Genomic DNA, 22,714 nt, shown 5'->3' on the forward strand with positions numbered 1-22,714 from the left:
ATAACTACCAAGGATTTTATTTCAACTCCCATGAAAGAATTATTGATATAGCAATTCTCAGTGTATACTGTTTACAAAGGTTTTAATCAATCTGCCATTAGACACATGTCATATATTTGTGTCGGAACAAAAAAAATCACCCTGTTTGTTAAGAGGGACAACTCAAACATTGGTTTCAGTATCTGCTAGTGGTTTATATATCTTGACCAAGGATCATCCTCTCCTTAGATTTTCAGATAACACGAACATGTTTCCGAACATTTTGTCCAAGAACTTGAAAAACTAAATTAATAAAAACGAGCAAGCCTTTTCCAGGTTCATAACTACCAAGGATTTTATTTCAACTCCCATGAAAGAATTATTGATATAGCAATTCTCAGTGTATACTGTTTACAAAGGTTTTAATCAATCTGCCATTAGACCCATGTCATATATTTGTGTCGGAACAAAAAAATCTAAAGAATCATTTATTATCCACTTGATCTGAAAAATCTTCATCCTCCATTGAAATTGTAATCTGCACCAAATTAATCTCACAACACAACTCAGAAGTCAAAACAACGAATGAATCACGACTGTGTCAAAGGACAAGGCAAGTAAGATCCGAGTAATGGGAAAGAATGGCATAGCTTACCAAAAATTCTGGAATGCATGAGCAACACGCGCTGCACGCACGGGCAAGAACATGGCGAAAACTAAGGAGAGGATGGAGATCGACGCACCTATAACATCGCGTCCTCAATAAGATATTCCTCCCAAGGGGACAACCTTGCCTTGGGTGGTTCATGCCCGCAACAGACTCAAATCGGAATTTGGAGTGGTCAAGGTGGAGCTAGATACTCATGCCCATGGCCTTGTTCTTCCTGCAAGGATGTTAAGATAGTAGTACTAAATCATGACATAAAACAGAAACCTAGCCGGGCTGCTGTAAGCGGTCGACGGCCTTGGTCGGCAAGTGTAGTCAGGCCATGAGCATCGGTGAGGTTCCCAACTTCCCTGGCTGCCGTGGAAGTCATCTCGGGGAAAGGGGATGGCAGGCAGAGACGGCGTAGGGGTTGCTAGCGAGAAACCGAAGGATGGCAAGCGGAGACGGAGCAGGGGTCAACGGCGAGAAAGCGGGAGGTCGTGGGTGAGATGATAGAAGGAGTCATCCGTCCTCGTCGCATCAGCCGAGTCGAGCGAGGAAGGACAAGGCAGGCGGCTGCGATTTTTCTGGGGAGAGAGGCGGCATCGGCATTGAGGGGGTTGGGGTTTGGGGGCGATGGGTGTGGGACGTGGGTACGTGGGTTGTTTCTTTTCTTTTTTGTTCTAACGAGCGTGGATCGCACGAGGCGGGGCTGTGGGGGAGTAGCGATCACAGGGTAGCGAGAGAGGATGTGTCGGTGGGAAGGAGGAGGTCGAACCATCACGACGTTCGATTCTGCTTTAATAGTAGAGATTCACACACACCCCCTCTCTCAAAGCCCCGAAGTCCACATAGAAGAAGGCCCAGTTAACTACAGCTGAGCTTCGTTTTGTTCTTTTCTTCGTCCCGGCCTTTGATTATAATCAAAAAAAAAATCAGGCCATGGAAATCCCCCACGCCACGCACCACCACCAACTCTCTCCCGCGGCGCCGCTCCACCAATGGCCGCCGCCGCCGCCGCTGCCGCGGCCACGAGGAAGGACGGCGCCGACGCCCACCACCCGCCCCATCGCCTCCGGTCGCCCTCCAGGGTGGCGGCCGACTTCGCCATGGGCGGCGCGGCGGCGGTGGTGGCCAAGACGGGGGCGGCGCCGGTGGAGCGCGTCAAGCTGCTGCTGCAGAACCAGGCCGAGATGCTGCGCCGGGGCGCCCTCACGCGGCCCTACCGGGGCATCGCCGACGCCTTCGCCCGCGTGCTCCGCGAGGAGGGCGCCGCCGCGCTCTGGCGTGGGAACCAGGCCAACGTCATCCGATACTTCCCCACCCAGGTCAGCCCCCCCTTCCCCCCTTCCTTCCTTCCTCCCTTGATCCATCCACATTCTCGACTGACGAATCCACCCGTCTGATTAACGGACTGTCTGAATCATGATGCCTGCCATACCTGCATTCAGGCAGGCTTCAGCAGCAGAATTAGCAAGCAACGCAATCCTACTTGTGCATCCAAAATCTGATTTTAGTCAATCGATTTAGTGTAGAAATGTGCTGATGCAGTGGATCGAGTGAGGCTAATTTGTGTAATTCGCTTCACCCACACGTATTTTCTGTGGCCCTCGAATTTGCTCACGACTCTGAGGTAGTGAGGCGCTGTCTGACTGGCTGGTAGCTCCCAACTTTTTCTCACCACATAATACATAGTGTCTCTTGCTTTCGCAAGGCTAGTTATAAATTTATATCTGGCACAGGGAAAGCATGAGTGGCTTAGAATCTGATCGGTTATGTGTGAAGAAGTACTGCCAAATCAAAATCGTTCCACCCCTCGCAATGTGAATAATTAAGACTCGGCATTCACATCCATGATGCGTACACCACACCGCAAGGGCACAAACTTTCTGGAAAAAGCAAAGATGGCAGAGGAACAACACGGGCTCATGGCCACACAGGGCTGCTATCTGCTGAGCGCCTGCTGTGTTTCGATCGTTCCACGCTAAAAACGCTGAAACGTTTTTGCGTTTAGCGCCGTTACAGCACGCTATAACGTAAATAGCAGCATAGCGTGTAAAATGGCTAAAATATAACGTGGCACCCTCAAATACGCTATAGCGAAGTTTAAACTCCGAAATAGCGCGCTATTTTTTTCGTTAATAATGTGTGAAGAAGTACTGCCAGATTTATCACAAAAAACAAAGACGTCCTCGTGTCTTCCAATAAAGAAAAATCGTTCCACCCCTTGCAATATGAATAATTAAGACTCGGCATTCACATCCATGATGCGTACCCCACACCGCAAGGGCACAAACTTTCTGGAAAAAGCAAAGATGGCAGAGGAACATCACGGGCTCATGGCCACACAGGGTCTAGTCTGATAACGATTATGCAGCTGAATCATATTTCGGTCAATACTGTTCAAACTTGCTGCTTTTATCTGTACGACCAATCTCTGAAGTTCTATAGCATGTCCTTGATCATGGATTCTGATTGATGCTTTATATAGTAAAATTAGAGAAATGACTAGTGTGCAGACTGTTTGCTATCGCAGAATAAACTTATGCTTCCACTGTTACAATTATTTTCTGCAGGTTTTGTGAAAAAGCTAAGAGTGAGAACTGCATTCCATTTCATGCTGAACTATCAAACATGACCCTGAGCTACATGTTTGTACCCTCCACACATGTCTCAACAAGGGATTCTGATGGGTGCTGTACATAGTGGAATTAGGGAAATAGCTAGTGTGCGGATAGTTTGCTAATGCAGAAGAAACTTATGCTCGTGCTATCACAATTATTTCTGCAGGTTCTGTGTAATAACTAAGAGTGAGAATCACATCCCGTTTCATGTTAAACTATCAAACATGACTCCAGAGTCAAGAGTACATGCATATACCCTTAACTTGTTGATGTGAGGAAACACTCTGCTGTCATGAAAAACTTTGTTGTTCAAAAATGGAATGAAACCTCACTCGTGCACCTTCTGTGCAGGCCTGCAACTTTGCATTCAAAGGCTACTTCAAGAGCTTCTTTGGCTATGACAAGGAGAAAGACGGTAAATGGAAATGGCTAGCTGGAAATGTAGCATGCGGCAGTGCTGCAGGAGCTACAACATCATCCCTGCTGTACCATCTGGATTATGCACGGACACGGCTAGCCACTGACGCGATTGAATCTCAAGCGAACAAACGTCAGTTCAGGGGGTTGCTAGATGTCTACAAGAAGACACTTGCAACTGATGGTATTCGTGGATTGTACCGAGGCTTCAGTGTGTCTATTGTGGGTATTACGCTATATCGGGGCCTTTATTTTGGCATCTACGACACCATGAAGCCTATTGTACTAGTAGGGCCGTTGGAGGTAACATCATTCTTGTGTCATCTGCATCTCACAGATGAGGTTCCCACGAGACCAGTTTGACACATTTATTATTGGATACTTTTGCAGGGAAATTTTCTGGCCAGTTTTGCCTTGGGATGGACAATAACTACATTCTCTGGGGCCTGTGCCTATCCATTTGATACACTCCGACGAAGAATGATGTTAACTTCAGGGCAGCCATTCAAATATAGGAGCGCCTTCCATGCCGTAAAACAGATTGTTTCCACCGAAGGGTTCTTCACTCTATTCAGAGGGGTCGGTGCAAATATCCTCTCGGGAATGGCAGGAGCTGGAGTTCTTGCTGGGTATGACCAGCTCCAACGGTTTGCAGGCCGGCATGATTACAAAATTGAGAACAGGATGAAAGGGGCATTGAAATGATGCGCATGTGATGGATCTGCATGTGCCCGGGAAGATCCTTGGGTTTTCAGGTTGCGCGCTGGCCAGATGGGATGTGCTGTGTGAGCTACACTTACCGAGCTCACAGAGCAGACTTGAAATGCGTGCAAGAGTTAATGGGAATGAATTGATCAACACAATAACATTTCCTGGAGGTGAATCTTCCCAGGACAGGAGATGGCATCATGCTGCAATGGATGATTCGTTTCTATACGAAGTTTTGAATACCATAATGACTAGACCTTATTCTTGAAGTGTAAATTAATATGGTCTCGAAAGCTGATGTCCCCATGTACACTATTAATGTAAACTGTAAATAGTACAGTAAAGAATAAAGAGTTTAGGGCCTCTTTGGTTCAAAGCAATTTCGTACCTTGTATTAGGTTTGGTCCATTTATCCATATCTGGAACATTAGTTTGCTGCCACACCTTTGCTGCATTAGCTGTAATTGCTAAGACTGACATAAGCCATTGTTGTCGTTGTTGTGGTTTTTTAGGGTACATTGTGGTATTTTTTGATTGATCAGGCGTCAAGACTCTCCTCTTCCGGCCTTGTTGATCGCTTAGAAGGCCCAACTAATGATGATTTGCAGGCTTCCCTGAGACTGGAATAATCTGAGGTGAGCTTCATTTTGCATTGTCCTTTGTTTTGGCCTTTGATCATACCACAAACTAGATCATGGAATTATCATTTTCAGTGCAAAACTCTCTATGTGGCTTGCTTGTTTTGAACAAGGCTTGTTTTGGCCTTTGGTCATACCACAAACTAGTTTGCGCCATGCTGAACAAGGCTTTTCACCACATATTAGTAGGTTACAAGTCGTTCTGAACTTTCAGTTCAGCTGGTGTAGCATTTCATTGCTGCACCACTGATTCTCCAGGATCTATCGCAATTCTCAACTGAAACAAGTGGCAAGTTATCTGGTGTGAACTGCAATTTACTCTAGAAAATTAAGTTTGATTGGAATTTAGTGTTTTTAGTCTCCACTGGCAATGACTTAACTTTGATAAATTAGACTGTAATTTTGTCAAATTGTTTCCCCTGCATATATCCAAAGAACTAGGCAATTTTAGCTTCTTAAAGAATTGCAAACATGTATGCAACACACAATTTAACTTGACAATCGTAATCAGTACTTGTAGCGATATACATCGAATAGTTCTTTCACAACTGTAAGAAGTAAAACATAAAACAAACTCCACAAGTTTGGGTATAATATTAAAGAAAAGAACACTAGAGAGAAATAGTAGCTTCACTTTTCCTCCGCAAGGTTGTTTTAGGCTGCTGTTGAGCACAATACGGGACATGGTAACTGAACTCGGTATAAGGAGGTATCTGTGATTCCCATGTCACTAATACAAAGTCACCCTTAGGACGAAGGGAGGGATTCTCAATGATCTCTCCAATCCTTATCTTGGGTAGTTTCCTGGCTTCAGTTCGAGGAGGCATAAGGTGTAGTGGAGCAGCGGGGGAAGGGAAGAAAGTTGGTGAAGTCTACTGCACATCGTTTTTTGAAACGGTCTGATGGATGCTCACCAAACATTGACAAGTTGTTCTTTGTCACATTCTTGTATCTCTTCAACATGGAGAGCCAGAACTGAAGGCTTAGATTTGTCCTCAACCCATTGGTAAGTGAATATGCTGCCACAAATGACCCGTCTAACAATTTGATGAACTCTCCTGCTAACAGTGTCAGCTTTGGGTGGTCCTCACTGTGGGCACTTCCAAATGCTAGTGCCTTAAAGAGGTAGCTGTACTCCTCATCTGGTAATCTACTTAGGTGAATTGGCTTCACAGTACCATATCTAGTCAAACTTTCCATCCTACTAATGATTATAACCTTACTTTCTGTGCTTATGGATGTCACTGCCCAGTAAAATGATTTCCAGTCCTCATCATTGACCTCTGAAACTAATTTAACAACGACCAATGCCCTCCCTGTGCACCTTTCTGTTTCTACCATATGAAAGTTGTCTCCATTGAAGTGCAAAATTGAAGAGAAGTAACTACGGACCTTTTCATCATTGCATACATGTGCTACCAGAGTTTTCTTCCCGACTAGATAGCCACCGATGATTGGAAGTACAGATGGATAAGCACGAGGGTTGTGCTGCAACAAGAAGTTGATAACTTGTTGCTTCTCAGTCCAACGACCGAACATACAGTTGTCAACATAAAGATATGTGTCATAGGGTCTGCGAAACATGGGTTCACACCCACCCAAAAGTATGACAAACTCTGTGATATTAGAAACAACGGTCTCTAAATTTAACAAGGCATCTTGTAGGTCACAGTTGTTATCAACTTGGTGATTCGATACACCAGCATTTGCACGGAAGCGCTTCAAGGGAGTGGCAAGATATGAGGCAAATGAGCCAGAACTCATCACTTCCTTAGTGCCCTCTCTGATTAGTTGGTTGCACTTGAAGGTGTCTAGTGCATGATAACCATGGTACATAGCCCTAGCTACCATCTTCAGTTGCAGAAGCATACCAGAGTTGGTGATGTACCTCCCATCCGCCTCCTCGACAACCATCTGAGCTCTTAGCAGGAGTTGCTGCAACCTCTCGGCATGTTTCTCCTCCGAGCATGGCGCTTCTGAATACCTCCCGATCAAAAAGGAGAAGAATCTGCTAACAAGGTCACCTGCAGCCGCAGACAGAACAACTTCCATTGTGGGAACTTTTGGTTGAGTCAGTACTGAACTGAAGGGGAATGCTGATGTTGAACTAGAAAATTGTTTTGCTTTTCACCTTGTAGAGATCAGGTTTCAAGGTATATATAAGGTGTAGTTGAGATAGATGCATGCATGGCATTGCCGCGTACCGTGAAAGACCAGCTGGTGTCTCTCCGCCAGCCAATCTAAATTTGACTCGGGATCAATGGTTAGCATAAGGTGGAGGTAGTGCACACCACAAATCCATGGTGGGATCTTAGGAGGTCTAAATCGTTGTGGAGCTGTAAGCACATTGTGTGTTTTAGCTGCAAGTCTACAGTCTACATAGTACAATGTGTTGCTTTTATGCAGATTCTCCCATCTTCGGTTGACTCAAGGTCTTCCCATCGGGATTGCATGACTTGCTTTTGCAGAAGTCCTCTAGCTGCTATGACCTGATGGTTGTCCGTACAGGCAGTGGCCAAGTGGAGCTAGCAGGATGCCACCATGAGGCAAAGTGGCAAACATAATAGACTGGGTGAGTTGGGATGAGTTGCTTCAAAGACCTTGATAGATTCAGCGTCATGATGGTAGCACCACAAGCTTGTAGAATCGCTTTGTTGCCCTTGAGTTCTCATGGACAGTTACTGCTGGAATTCTAGTGTTCAGCAAGCTGAAGCAAAGTAAGGAATTTCATTGCCTGAAGAAGCATCCTGCATGGAATCTGGTAGATGCGCAACCACCGAAAGGTACTCCAAATCACAAACTTTCTATTGATTTTTTTTTCTCTGCGCTTGAAATCACTCTACATGGCTTGCTTGTAGAACAAGCACGCACCATCATCCTGAACAGGGTCGTAACAGTCTCATACAGTATTTTCCTGGTAAATGTAGTAGCAATTATCAGAAAAAACTTCACTAGATCATATGCTCATTGCCTGCCAGGAACAAGTATTTCACACAGAACACACAGTTCGTCCCTTGAAGCACCTGAAATTAATTAATTATTAGACACATATACATCTCTACCACATACTAGTCAGTAACAAGTTGCTCTGAATTTTTAGCTGGTGTAGCATTCCACTGCTGCACAGATAATTCTTCAGACTCCGTCTCAACTAGCATGCACTAGTTGTAGCACTATATTTTTCTACATCAATAACCTAACAAGTAGTAGAGGGGCCTCGACTGAAAGTGATTCAAAGCACTGATCATCTAACATGAACCACGGGATTCAAAGCACTGACGAAGCGTACTTTGTCTCATACGGATGGGCGTCAGCTGGATCTCGTTCCCACGCATGTCGCGCATTATCTTCGTGATACTGACAGTGATGCTCTCGGTGCTGGGCGCAACATATAGGGAACCGCCGTCCTCTGAGCGTGGTGCTCCTGACTTGGAAACGTGAAGATTGCTGCCAATCCATGTCGACGTTGCTCGAGCCAAGATGACACCTGAACTTGCGCCCCTTCTCCATGGTGGCGGCGGCATCAGGATCGACGCACAAGACGGAGGCTGCATTGCCATAAGGTGGCACTGGAGTGAACTTCACCAGGAAAAACGGGCCACCGTCTCGGCTGTGGAGAACCTGCACCCCTTCTTTCACGTGCAGGGTGAGCTTAACATTGTACTCCAACTCGGTGGATGACCATATGTGACCGCCAGTGAGATGATCCAAGAGCTTGACGGTGGAGCCACCATCAAAACCGCAGCCCGGTTCCGGGCAGAAGCATGGCGCATGTGGGCATGACTTGTGGTGCTCCTCCACCTTGTGGTGGTGTGTCTTGGTGGTGCACCCGTATGCGGCGTTAGCGCAAGGGACGTGGAATGACTCCAGGATTTTGTCAAGTGCATTGCAGCGGTGGTATCCGCCGGTGTGGGAGCATGTGTGGCACTTGTCCTTGTTGGGGAGGTTGCTGTGGCAGGATGAGCAGATCACATGCCCGACGGCGCACTGCGTGTCAAGAAGGAAATTTTATGTGAAAATGATGCTCATGCTAAAAACATAGGCCTTCAGTTTCAGTTCAGAAAGTTCGGGAAACAAAGGTGGGGAGCCAAGCAAAACTTGATTGATTAATTTGTTTCTTGGAAATGATGTTCAGGTGGCAACACTCACAGTATGATCTGCTACTTAAGTTTTTTTTTATTGGCATTTTTGTAGTTAGGGAGGTGTTTTGCTACAAGTCTGTAAGAAAAAATGGGTGGTGTAAGGTGTTCAGGTTGCTTATTACCCTCCAGTAGTTTCTTCAGATAGTTCAGTTCCACAGTAAAGGTTAAAACTTTCGTCTTTCTGGCGACTCAAGTATTTTGACAAAGCAAAATGTGATTTCAAGGTGGGGTAGAAGTAGGAGCGTGAGAGTAACTGTTTTTATTTTCTTCCTTTTTCGAGTTTGTTGTGTGTTGACACTTATCACAGTACCCCCTGTCCCAACTGTGTATGAAAGAAGAGAACGCAGCTTGTAGAAAGGATACCACTGCTTTCTTCAGTTTCAGTTCTGAAAGTTGGTGTGTTTCTTCTGCAGGCTCCCAACGCAATGGTGGATCAGATGGGGCTAACAATGGTGCCATCGGCATACGATGCGTACAGGGGAAAACGAGCAAGGATTTGATAAACAAAGAGAAGTGGATTCGGGTGGAGAGATGAGACTTGGAACACTGGAGGCCGGAGGGGGTCGAAGCAGATGGTGCAGTCGAGAACATCCGGGTCGATGATGCCGGTGATGCCCGCCGCCGCCATCCCGCTCATCTGCTCCGGCAGCTGCTGTGCCCGCTGATGGTGATCCCCTTTCCTCCTCATCTTGCAGCAGCTGCTGCAGCTCTCCTCCATTGACGGCACGACTGTTAGGCCCGTGGATTGATCCATACTCGTTCAAAAGTCACGCACTGCAGTGAGTGCAGGGTCTACTAGCCGTTGTGTTTATTGACGTGATGCGACGACGCAGCGTGGTGCTAGGCTACTAGCCTGTAGCTAACTAGCCGTTTTTCGTTTTTCAAATCCGTCTTCGACCCTGGAATTATGGTGGATACAGCTTTTTTCTTGCCATTTCGGTTTTGGGTTTCTGAAACTTTCTTTTTCTCTCTGTAGAACGGCATATGTTTATGCAGGTACTGACTAAAAAATTGCTCGCAAAATTGTCGCAGTATTTGTTTTTCTTGCAGTAAGTTAAAAACATGTACTAGTACGCTTCATGTAGCATATAATGTTAGCTCTCCAAATATTTTTAACACGTGCCTTAATGAAGTGGAGCCAAGTACTCCGGGACACATTCGAATAAGAGTATGCGTATTACGATCTCCTCACTTCCCCTTCCCCTAGAGGTCTCCTGGGCGAAAGCCCTAACTTTGTTGGGCGGCGGCGCCGCGGCGGCGCTCATGACGCCATTTCCTTCTTGAAGGCGCCGCTTTGGGAACCTTGGGATTGGGTGGCGCTTGCGGGTGGTGGGCGACGGCGGTGGTGCGGTCCTATCCTAGCATGGATCTAAGTCCGTTGCTTGGAGATGGACCCGCGTTCGTGGAGGTCGACGTTTGGCGTCGTGGTGGCGTCGATGGCGTAGGACCTGCCAAGGCTCGCATAGGTGGAGGCCGTCGTTTGGCGTCGTGGTGGCGTCGATGGCGGAGGACATGCCAAGGTTGACACCTCAATCTGCTCTGAAGATGGACCAGTGGAAGATGGTGACGACAACACATGTGAGTGCGTCGGACCGGTTTGTGCCCCGGACCTGGCAGATGGCTCGGTCGGGGCCTCCGACTTTAGATGTTAGGCTTAAGTGAGACGTCTGGGTATGTGGTCCAGCTTGCACCCCTTCATCATATGGATAGGAGTAGCGGCAGATTGTCAAGATGGTGGATTCAGGCATATTGTTGTTCTACTTTATAAGGTCCTCGAGAATAATCAATAAAATGGCTGCATGCATCTCGCAGATGCAAAGGCCGGGGATCACCCTCCTTTTCTAAAAAAATATATAACTATAGAAACGACATGATTTTTAACAGACAAACTCTTATAATTTGTTTTTGCAGGTTATATAAAGAGCCACTGCTTGGATCCGTATGTGGTAGCCAAGGAGCTTATGGCTATTGGGTACAACCGTTGGGAGATGATAGCACTGGATACTTACAATCGGTTTGCACGACGGTCCAATAATAGCCTAGGTGTTTAGTCATCTTGACCTATTTTCGTTGGTTGTGGCAACTTTATTTTAAATTTACTTTGGCTCTTCTTGTGAGCTTGTACCGAATCTCGGACTTATTTGGACCTTTTGCGTAATAATATTGCTGCATGCATCTTTCTAATGCAGAGCCTGGGGTGACCCTTCTTTTTTTAAAAAAAAGCAAGTTAAAACATGAGAAAGTAACATTACAATATTTTAAACACACCCATAGTAAGCTCGGCCCCGTGCTGCTCCTGCGAGCAGCCCGGGCACCCAACCTCCGCCGTCACCAGCAACCCCCTCCCATGCCTTGCCGCCGGAGGCGCGGCTGGGCGGCGACGGCTCCATCCCGCGTGGATCTCGGGCCTCCTCCTCCTTCCTGCTCTGTTGGTGCGCCGCCGGCTGCGGGGATGGCCTCCTCGCGTCCCTGGGGGGCGTGGTGCTCCTCTGCGCTTGCGCCGGTGCGTCGGCTCCTTCGTCCAAGCCCAGGGGTGGGCTGGTCGGGTCTTGCCAGATCCGGCCACGCAGGTGCCGCCGCCGATCTGAGGGTCCATGGTTGCTTGTAGGCCATAGTCGACGGGAGGAGCGTGGGGTCGTCCAAGGGTGCAAAGGTGGTCCCTTTCATCTCGTTTCTTCGGTGGGCGGTGACCGATGGCTAGGCGGGGCTTGGAGGCGGCGAGATCTGGGATGCCGGGGCGACGGCCCTGGAAGGTGGACTGCGCGTCGGCTCTTCGGCGAGCGGCGTTGAGGTGGTGGTGATCTTTCTCCTTGGCTGTGCGGGCAGCGAGGAGCGAGGCAATGGGGATTCTGATGACGGCTTTGCCTCGGCAGGGGAATCATCCAGATCGTGGTGTGGAGGCCTGTTTTGGTGGCGGCAGACTTGGACCGTGGTACTTCGATGTGGCTTGAGTGTCTTCGGGCGAAAGCTCAGCGCTTTGGCGCCGACGGCGGCGATGCCTTTGGGTGTCGTGTCCCTCTTGAGGGCGTCGTTGTGGTATCTCTCCCTGTGTCAGGGCTCCGGGTGAAAACCCTTGACCGTGTCTTCGGTCTCGACGGTGGCGGCCTGTTGCGTCGTCACCCTCTTGGGGGCGTCGTCGTGGAGCGCAGGTACCCTTCGGCTGCGTTTCTTCGCCATCGGCGGGCGAGGTCGGATCCTATCTCAAAGCTCCTTCAGCTCTGGCTTGGGGCGGTGCGGACGACTTCCTATCCTTTATATGTGATGTCGAGGGCATTGCTCTCGGTCCTTGTTGTGTGCAGGCAGGATCGGTGCTCCACGGTCCAGAGCTAGAGGGCAGGGGTGCCCTCTCCAGCGACAACTTGGTGTGTGTGTTGCATCGACGTCCGGTGGTTTCTCATAGAGGCGCGGTCTCTCTTCTAGTTAGGTAGCCTCGGGTGTGTCTTGATGGAGTGTGGGCACTCTTGTAATCTTGTTCTATCTTTGATCTGCTTTGTATGAGGTTTTCCTCGTCACTTTGTATCGGTTCGGCCGTGTGCTTTCTATATAAAACGGGACGAAAGCCTTTTTCGATAAACACATCCATGAAGAAATATTGGGCTACCCTAGACCCACTGCTCGCAAATCCTGTCATTTCCCCCTGACCTTAACGATGAAAGCTACATCTCTCCACCGTGAGGTTGGGCATCCATGGCATGACCTCCCGCGGCCACCATCTACAATGCAATGCGATACTAGCGCCAAGGCGGAGTAGCAACGGGCAAAGCTAGAATGATTTACAAGCATGCGACGCAAACCAACAAGTTTGAGAGTAAAGTACTATTATATATAGGATCAACGTCATGATAGTGTTTTTGAAGTGTAGAAGGGAGCAAAAATTGTAGGGACAAAGGCTGCAGGCACTTGTACCAGCTCGTGTCGTGGGCTAGTTAGCCGCATTTTTTTTCAAACGGAGACAAAAGCTTTGCCTCATCCATTAAATAAGAGAGAATAGAGTTTGTTATAAGGCATCGGAATACACGACACGCGGATTACTCGCGCACAATAGAAGACCCTAATTTCTTAGCTCCGGCAATGACCCAAAAGTTTGCCTCGGTGGAGATGGACGAAAGCAGGATTGACGGTGGGGCACTCTTATGTTCAAAAACCCTTGCGTTCTGCTCATCTCAGACTGTCCAAAAGACAAGCATGATGATGAAGGCCTTGGCTTGACGATCTGGCGTTCCTTCGACGCAAGTACTTGCCCACCAATCTTCAACCGTTTTAAATAAGGGCCAAGAGAAAGTGTCGAGCCCGAGCATGGGGAATTTCCCAATGACCAAAGACCAAAGGGGCACTTTTCAGGTCTGATTGGCACCACATACTTACAGGATTGTCATGTGGAAATACAGGTATCATCACAACATCAGAATTTTACATTTTACAATGTGCCGCACATGAAGCCTCTCGTCATGTGGAAATACAGGTATCCTTTACGATGGTAGCGTGGCAGATCACGATGTACGAGTACACCAAGGATGGCACCGACGAACCAACACGCCAGCACATGAACGGTGTGGCTTACACGGGCATGTTGAGGAAGACGTCGGGTGAGGGCACGCCGGAGGTGTGGGAGGTGATCAAGATCCCCGAAGAAAAGCAGCCATTGCTGGTGCATCCAACGGTCTTCACGGCACTCGAGCAGAGGACACCGACACCCCAGTGCATTGACAAGTACACAGACTGGATGAGGGTGAATGCGAGCAACGCCCCTGGCTCATGCGGGGTGCAGTGGATCGTCGCCATGCAGGAGCCCGGGGTGGTACCGTAGTCATACATTTGTCTTGCTCCAATATTCCAGTTATGGAGATGGGAGTACCGTATCCTCGGTGTTCTTGCACAATGCTAGAGCCTTTGAGCTTTATGTTATATAGTAGTACTCCCTCCGTTCGGAATTACTTGTCTCGGAAATGGATGTATGTAGAACTAAAATATGTCTAGATACATCCACTTCTGCGACAAGTAATTCCGAACGGAGGGAGTAACAACTAGTGTTTGTTTCTGAAACGCCGTCCTTGTTTAAGGAATCACACGAGAGCTATTCACAGTCATCCATCTCATGTCTATGACTATACATGCTCAACTGCTTGTTCACTCACAGGAAACGCATGACGATGATCAACCATTGTGTGTGGTTAGAGTGGCCATGTACGTTTCTCTAATCTACTATTCCCCATGTTAGATAGATTAACGAGAGGCTTCTAAATACATCCATTGGTTCAAGACAAAACCAAACAGATTTAGTTAAAATTGAGAATCAATACGTACGTGCCTCCACAGGTTTAGACGCTTCAGGAAATTACCGAGTTCGACATGGTATCATAGTGCTCAACATAGCTCGTGTGCATGTAGCATGCAGCCATGCAGAGGAGACATGTAACAATCGAATTCAGGGACCCGTTAATATAGTGAACTTTGTTTTAGAACAAAGGCTCAAGAAGAGCCCGCCTTTCAATTAGCAAAGCCTTCAACCGGTCAGGAATTACAATAACTTACATCTTTAAAGAAAAAGGAAATGGAAGATACACAATGCACACATGTCCCATAGTTGCCCGAAGTCTTCTTTTTGATTGCATGATATGACTCAAAAGCTACCAAAAAGTTATCTGTGATAAGACGTCCCGGAACGAAGGCACTTTTATTGGGTAATACGATCTCACACAAAATATGTTTCAGACAATTAGCTAGTAATTTTGAAATCACCTTATACACCACGTTGCATAAACTGATTGGCTGAAACTGAGTTATGTCTGTTGGACCATCAACCTTCCGAATGAGCATGACAGTGGTATCATTCCACCCTTTTGGAATCTTCCTAGAATTAACAACAGTCGGTACTTCATCAATCAAATCCTCACCAATGATGTGCCAAAACCATTTGTAAAAAACAACATGTAACCCATCCGGACCAGGAGCTTTTAAATCACCTGTATTAAACAAAGCCTTTTTAACTTCCTCTCTTGTATAGGGCTTGTTCAGCTCGTCATTCATTGCGTCAGTCACTCTCGGCTTCACCTTCTCAACAACTTTCATGTCCGGAGCAAGCACATCCAACGCGAATAAGTTAGAGAAGTACGTTCCAGCATGTGTTCTGATTGCCTCTTGGTCCTCGATCATGACTCATGAGCCATTTTCTTCCTGTAAATGCTTAGTGAAAATTTTCTTGCGTCGTCCATTTGCTGCTCTATGAAAAAAAAATTCAGAATTTCGATCCCCACGAGTGAGCCAGTCCGCTCAGCCCCGTTGCATCCAGTAAAGCTCCTCCTGCTCTAGTAACTTCTCAATTTCCAAAGTGTAGTTCATGTTGTCTAACCACCGCATCATCTGTTAAGGGACCGGAGAGAACCTCATTTAACTTCTTCTGCAATGGCGGACAATATATGAATGCTTATTCGTCTAGCCATCCCAACGGACACATTTTGTATCCGTTTTGGTCGACCTGTTGGAATTGCGTTACCATAGCCCCGTGGCCCTTTAACTAATACAATAATTTATAAAAAAAAACACAGCCACGAGGCCCGCATAGATCGGCCCATGGTTAGTAGTAGTACTCTTCTTCTTGTTTAGCAAGAAGAAAGGATACAGTCCCCGCCGCAGACCTTGAGACCATCATAAGGTTCGTCGAAATAATTGGCGAAAAGACTTGACCTTTATCTGCAGCGAGGTGCTTCTGGAGAAGGAGGGCAGGCAGGATTCATCAGACATCCAGCAGGAGATGGGGGTCAAGAAGCCGAAGCCGCAGCCGCAGCCGGCGCCGGAGAAGCCAAAGCCGGACCCGCAGGTGCTAGTGCCGCCCGTCTTCGACTTCCCCCCCCCTTGGCCGCCCGCACCAGGTCGCCGTCCGTCGACTCCTCTCTTTCTTGCAAATTCTTTTTGATTATCAATCAGTACTCCCCCCTCTTGATTCCTATCGCTTGCGACTCCGAGATGATGTGCATTGTCTCCCTTCCCCCAAAATTATGCATCTGGTGTAGTATGTCGATTTCGTAGCGCAAATCGCAGGGGAATTGAGAATTGAATGGACTAGGATTTAGTGGGATCTGCTAGAGACGCTCTAAGCTAAACAAACAGTGGGCTAGAGAGAAACTAGATAGAAGCTAAGATTTGGCATTTTTTGAAGCTATGGGGATTGGGGAAAACTATGGCTCGAGTTTAACCGGCGATTAGCAGTTTAACACCAGTTTAGCTGAAAGTTGAAGTTTGAAAGACAGCGAACGGCAGCTTCCTTCTCGCGCTTGGCCCATCTGAGCCGTTCACATCTGCTTCTTCGCTGTGGTCCATCTGTGGACCGTGTGATGTCTTCGTTTTAACTGAAGAAAACAAGAGCTGCTGACTGACGAACTGAAAGAATTGACATCCTGACAATCTGCCTCTCAAGGCCTCTTCTCCGGAATTATCCTTCATTCAGACATCTGACATGACAATCTACCGCTCTTCCGCGAAAGGATTGCCTCTCATTCTTACTCAGCACATGTTTCGTTATGTAGTCTGCGCTGTACTGATCATTCGCTCTCGTGCCCAACCTCGATCCAGCTAGTTCAGATGTGGTCCCTCCGTCCCAAAATATAAGATGCTTATGCAAGCTGTTTTAGCTTGCAAAAGCCTCTTATATTGTGGGATGGAGGGAGTAGATATATGCATATGTGATAGGTCCCTCGATGCTCCTTGGGTATCTGTGTGCCGGAAGTGATCCTTCTGCAGTTAAGATGCGATATGTCCACTACTCTCAACATTATTATTATCTCTGTTGCTCTTGGTTAGTGTATGTGCGCTCAAGTACCTAATCAATCATGCAGGATGTTGGTCCCGGCATATGAGCTCATGTTCGGGAAGCTCGCGCGACGCAGCCTCTTTGATGACTATTTCCATTCTGGGGGTGTGGACGCGCATATTGTGTTGAAGCAGTTGGGAGATTCTCATGCTGATCTGAATGCCAACGTATCCATCAAGCAAATATATACAGTTGCCGCCTTTTGTTTTATTTGGCTCTGTCTGGTTCATGACCATCTGATTGTGTTTCAGTAGTATATATGGTTGCTGTTGAAGCTTGGTGTAAAACGAGTTTCTCGACTTATGTATATACTCTTTTTGTTTTTTCTATATATATGTAGCTGCTCTGTTTCAGGACTCGTCTCTTTTCCTGCAAGAGAAGTTGTTTTTCCTGACTTAATTCATTAGATGTCGACAAATGGGGGGGAAGCTCACTTTCGATGGCGGAGGTGCTTACTGTATAGTTTACCATTGCTATACTCCCTAATTCTTTAATGCATACTACTTCTTATGACATAATTTTTTGTAGGGATTTGAACGACCCCCATACATTTGTGGACTTACTTGTGTCAACTTTGAAACCGTAAGTGATCTCTTGTTAGTCATCTAATTCTGTTCTGCAAGGTGCAGAAATTGTACTGATTCAGCCTATAACTTGTATTTTCCAGCACAATGCGGCTGTCTTCAAGCGTTTACTATCCGAAGTATGGTATTGGCGCCTTTGGGACGTTCCCTTTGAATATGGCAAACAGGTCGGTTGTATATCTTGACTGTGGCTGTCAATCATCCATTTAGTTGTACACATAGCTTCCCACTAACATCTTGATGAGACATCTCCATGACCAATTACAAGAGATGGTCTCTTTCTTGATTTGGAAATATGATTAGTAACATGGCGAATTATATTCTTCTGTTTTGTAGAGCATGCTCAGCAGATTATGGTGTCATGGGTTTAAGATATGGTTCAGAGAATCTATCAATTGGGGCCTCCTTCGTCCCATTTCCTTGTATGTTATTACTTATAGTTCTAGTTGGAGTATTGAATTATAATTACAGAGTCAAAATATTATGTGCCACGTATTAGTATCAATTTTGAATCTATTTACTTATGTTATTCTCTAATGAAATAATACCTGCATTCCGTTATGTCATGGTATGCTGATATTACTTTTGTTTGTAGCGCCTGGTGAGGTACCCTACGGTGCATGGTTGGCTGGGAGAAAAGGAATTTAAGTGCAGGCGTACAATACAAACCGCTAGGTTTGTGTTACTAAACTTTCACTGATTGTGAAAGCAATATATTCCAGGCCAAAGATTTTGAGGCTCTTGCATATCCTTTTTTATTTGAATATTTGATACTCTTCTGTGTCCACATGGAAAATGCCCCTTTACATTTTTGAGGCTTTATGTTTACAATGTTTTACTCGACTTAGAAAGGACCATAAATAAGGTGCATACCATACAAGAGTGATTTGGAAAAGTTTTTTTTTATGCTGCAAATTTCATTTTTTCTGTAAAAAAACAATAGCATGTTGTTCATAATTTATTGGGAAGCTAAGTGCAAAAGATAAACAGCATGATGTCATATCATTTGATTTTTCTCTACACTAGATTTCTAACTAGGATATTAGTAGAACCTACTGTGTATTTTATACTCAAGGAATTTAAAGAAATAAATGGGCAACTAGTCAAGTACATGTATCCACAAGTTTGTGCACTTCGAGACCTTTTATTTTTATAAAATTACAGGATTTCCATGCTACGTACTCCCTCCATCCCATAATGGAAGACCATTTTGCAAGCTATGGTCTTACATTATGGGACGGAGGGAGTATTAACTAGTTGCAATTCTAGGTTATTGTAATTTGCACTGCATCAAATTTAATGTTCTGCTGACATGTCATATATTTATTATTGCAAGCATTTTCCTTTCAGGAGTCATGTGATTTATCTTACGTAAAGATGATCAGGATGAAGGGGAGCCTTGACGCAGTGGTAAAGCTGCTGCCTTGTGACCATGAGGTCATGGGTTCAAGTCCTGGAAACAGCCTCTTACAGAAATGTAGGGAAAGGCTGCGTACTATAGACCCAAAGTGGTCGGACCCTTCCCTGGACCCTGCGCAAGCGGGAGCTACATGCACCAGGTTGCCCTTTTTTAAAGATGATCAGGATATAGATGTTCACAGTATTTACACTTTTGCAGCATTTTATTCTGTGTCACTGATGAAAGCATTTTTGATTTTCTCCAAACAGGTGGAAGCAAGCATCCTGTGCCTTTTACAGACTTGAAGAATTGGAATTGTGCAATCGGTTATGGTGTGGGCTCAACTAGCCCACTCAGCCCTTCATTTACTTTTGCACTAGAGCTCGTTAGAAGTTCACAGGTTTGTTATATTTATTGCTTATTATTTGACAAGAAAGATTCATATTGTTTGTTAGCTTGCAACGGCTTAGGTACTTTCACAAGATTATAAACAGAGTGCTGGTTATGATGTGTATTCGTTTGTTAGCTTGCAATGGCTTAAGTAGTTTGACAGGATTATAAACAGACTGCCAGCCATGATGTGTATCTGATGCAGTGATGCATATAATTAAGATGCTCCTATTTTGAAATAATTAATACCGCTGATTTGTGAACATGATTATTCTTTGGAAAAATTATTGAACTATTCCATTCTCAGTTTATAATTTTGGTAAAGTATTACTTCTAGTACAGTATGCACTTCTTTGTAAAATTCTTGGATTTTGACTCACAAATAAAGAATCCAATGATCAATCACAGCGAAACAGAGTTCCTATGCTAAAGGAGAACCTTGATATCTTACATGTGGTTTTCCCTTCATCAAATCTCATACGCAATAAAATTTACATGTAATTATTCTCACGCAATGGCATTTCCTTTTCCTTGATGTGCAGCTGGTTGCATCATTCTATCAACACCATATTTCCGGAAAGGTAAGTGCAATTGCATTTCATTTCTTGATACCTAGAGTTCCCCCTGCAACTAGAATCGAAATTTAAAAGATATCTCCTTTATCCTACTTAGTAATTAGTAATTTACTCAAGCAGTTTCATACTGCTAGCCCTTGGGGATTGGTTTATTTGTCCTCTATTTGATCTTTTAGGAAACGATTTTTCTTGAAAGGTTTTAGCAGAACTTTTTGATAGATTTCAGTATTTAATCTGGGGGTATATTATATTTCATTTCTTCGAATAATAATGTTTAATGCATGCATTAAAATTTTATCATGAGCATTTAAAACAAATATCACATCATTTGGAATTTTAGGAGAATAAAATCCAATTTGGGATTAGTGTCTAAAATTACGAAATTAGGAGAAATCATAACCACCCAGTGATTACAGGAGCACCACTTAGCAGAAAGAATTTTGTCCTTCATGAGTTCAAAGACGAAATTGTATTATTTAGATATTTCATTTTAACCAACAGTCTGGTTATTATGATATCAGGATCTAAAGTATTGGGGTGAACATGATATTGTTGGAACTTTAAACTACATTGATCTTGGACTTGAGCTAGCCACAAGGTATACCTTAAAAGAAGACATATTTGTCAGTCTTGCGACCTATTCAGTTTACTATAACTCCATCTTGTGTGAACTTTAGGGTGGATAAAGACAAACCAACAGACGATGTTGGCAATTCCTCGTTTCAGGTAGCTGCAAGTTGGCAACTTAATACTGATTTACTTGTAAAGGTCAGCTGCACCTCAGTTATTTTCTTTTATGACACTGTATCCTGGCAACCAATGCTTCATATGCATTTCCTGCCTTGATGGTTTGTTTTGGAGTATTGCATATTTCTTACTGAATCCTGCAGGAACTGAACTATTTCACTTGAAGTTATTTTGAAATTCCTGTAAAATTAAGAATTCATTGAAAACTATTTTTGTCGAGTAGTCAACGTGGTGGCAATATTTAGGAGAACTCACCCTCTGGGAGATTTATAACTTACATGTTTTCCCTTCCTTCAAACGTTTTCCTCCAGTTATATAGTCTGTACTAAATTTGGAGTTGTCTATTCATGTCTTGATTTATTTAAGAATCATCATTGTTATTTTCTTACCAGGGGAAGTTAGGCCCCTCCAAGTCTTCTGCAGCATTGGCATATAAGTTTCCACCCTTCTTTACATGTAGTGTCACAGGTTTGCAACCCTTCAATTCCTTGAAATAATTTTATTTGCAGGCAACCTTGCTATAGCCTACTCCCTCTGTATCAAAATGTAAGACGTTTTTTGATAGAAAGGGAGTATCAAAAAACATCTTATATTTTGATACAAAGGGAGTATTTTTTTAAAGGCTGCTACATAAAATTGCTCCCGAGCTTCTCTATGTTCATGTGGCCATAATATATTATTCAGCTCTATCATTTATTCAACAAAATTCCAATGTTTCCCATATTCATAGCAGAATTTTCGAAACACATTCAGCCCTAAATATCCTGCTTATACTAAGTACCTTAGTGTTCCTATATATTGTGAACTGAGTGCTCGAGAATTGATGCAAGATGGTTGGTGCTGGCCTATGACTCATTCTATAGTTTTTGTTCAACAAGTAGAATTGTGAATTAATGATTTCTAAGTAGACCATGAAGACACAATACATTAACAATAATATTTTTTTTTGAAATGTGGTCCCTTAGGCCCGATTCATTAGATAGAGTTGCCCGGTTAATTTATGGAAACCCGAGCGAAAACCGTTAAAACACGCCCTCAAGAAAGGGCACCCGGCCGACCTGGCAACAACAAGACCACACACACCGCCGAGAAGAGGACACAATCGAGACTGCTTGTATTGTCATCGTCATCACCTTTCCCCGAGCAGGCAACTCCGACTTTGCTGCAGACGACCCATCAAGATCCCTTCGAAACAAACGACACATGACAGCCTCGCCAGCCAAAGCCAAATAATTGACTGAAGAGTCGAGGATCAGCAGCTCCGATTTCGCTGATGTGCTTCACAGGAGAAAGTTGGATGCCTCACACCGACCTAACCCAGCGCAACCTCCGGAGAGCACCATCCGCTCAAACCATCCTCAAGGAGTCATCGATGCCGCATGGCCCCATCACACGCAGATCCGACTTCTGTGTCGCTAACTCGCTATGAGAAACAAGCCTAGGCACACTCATTGGCGAACCGGACCGTCGACATTAGAAGGACAAGCCACGACCCAGCTCCGCGCGCCATCATCGTTGTCGCCACACAAGTCGCAACACCAACCACTCGCATCATCAGTTGGACACTTGCCAACCGTGATGCCATGCATGTCCAGCCCAACGGAAGTGCGGGGTAGGATCACTGGTCGTCAAAGCAACGCCCCAAAGGGGGAAACGGCGCTGGCATGACATCGCTGCCCGACCTAGATAGGTCTAGGCTTTCGCCCGAAGAACGAGATCTGAGGATGAAGTGGGTCGAAGAACACCACGTCAGTGCCTTCAAGAAGGAGAACGACACCCGTTGGCGTCGTCACCGCTGACCAGGCAAAGCTTGCACTCAGAGCAGACATGACGAACACCCTCACGCCGCCGACCAAAGCCAGCCTGCACACCCCTGCACAACAACAGCGCCATCGCCACATAGGGACCACCACACAGCCCATCCGCCTCGCCGCCGCCCACCATGGTCACCGGGATGACCGACAGCGCATCATCGCCACAAGGACACCACAGGTAGCAGACGTGCACAGAGGCGAAACTCTAAGAAGCGCGCCCAGATCCACCAGAAGACAGAGGAAA

At 45.6% G+C, this 22,714-nt stretch overlaps 1 protein-coding gene and 2 pseudogenes across 3 annotated transcripts; 2 read left to right on the plus strand and 1 right to left on the minus strand.

The window, feature by feature from the left end:
- Nucleotides 1–1,563: 1,563 nt before the first annotated feature.
- Nucleotides 1,564–10,165, plus strand: LOC119266825 (ADP,ATP carrier protein ER-ANT1-like). 3 transcript variants are annotated; one of them, XM_037548108.1, is made up of 6 exons: nt 1,564–1,953; nt 3,601–3,969; nt 4,057–5,009; nt 7,481–7,584; nt 7,709–7,795; nt 9,568–10,165. In XM_037548108.1, the coding sequence occupies exons 1-3, from the start codon at nt 1,627–1,629 to the stop codon at nt 4,369–4,371; spliced, it is 1,011 nt and encodes a 336-aa protein (XP_037404005.1). In that variant the 5' UTR covers nt 1,564–1,626; the 3' UTR covers nt 4,372–5,009; nt 7,481–7,584; nt 7,709–7,795; nt 9,568–10,165. The 3 variants fall into 3 exon arrangements, with proteins under 3 accessions (XP_037404005.1, XP_037404004.1, XP_037404006.1); XM_037548107.1 differs by having other exon boundaries at nt 7,481–7,795; XM_037548109.1 differs by lacking the exons at nt 7,481–7,584; nt 7,709–7,795.
- On the minus strand, nt 5,061–9,872 carry LOC119266826 (annotated as a pseudogene).
- Nucleotides 10,166–13,649: 3,484 nt separating the features above from the next.
- The window catches only part of LOC119271802, a 10,106-nt pseudogene continuing 1,041 nt past the window's right edge, over nt 13,650–22,714 (plus strand).

The sequence above is a fragment of the Triticum dicoccoides genome, chromosome 3A (assembly GCF_002162155.2).
Source record: "Triticum dicoccoides isolate Atlit2015 ecotype Zavitan chromosome 3A, WEW_v2.0, whole genome shotgun sequence".
In the NCBI taxonomy this organism is placed as follows: Eukaryota; Viridiplantae; Streptophyta; class Magnoliopsida; order Poales; family Poaceae; genus Triticum; species Triticum dicoccoides.

Excerpts from the sequence above, each read along its gene's own strand:
- LOC119266825 (XM_037548107.1), top strand. The coding sequence starts at position 1,627 with ATGGCCGCCGCCGCCGCCGCTGCCGCGGCCACGAGGAAGGACGGCGCC. Across the intron at positions 1,954-3,600 it reads TCCGATACTTCCCCACCCAG|GCCTGCAACTTTGCATTCAA; the intron begins GTCAGCCCCCCC and ends CCTTCTGTGCAG. Across the intron at positions 3,970-4,056 it reads TACTAGTAGGGCCGTTGGAG|GGAAATTTTCTGGCCAGTTT; the intron begins GTAACATCATTC and ends ATACTTTTGCAG.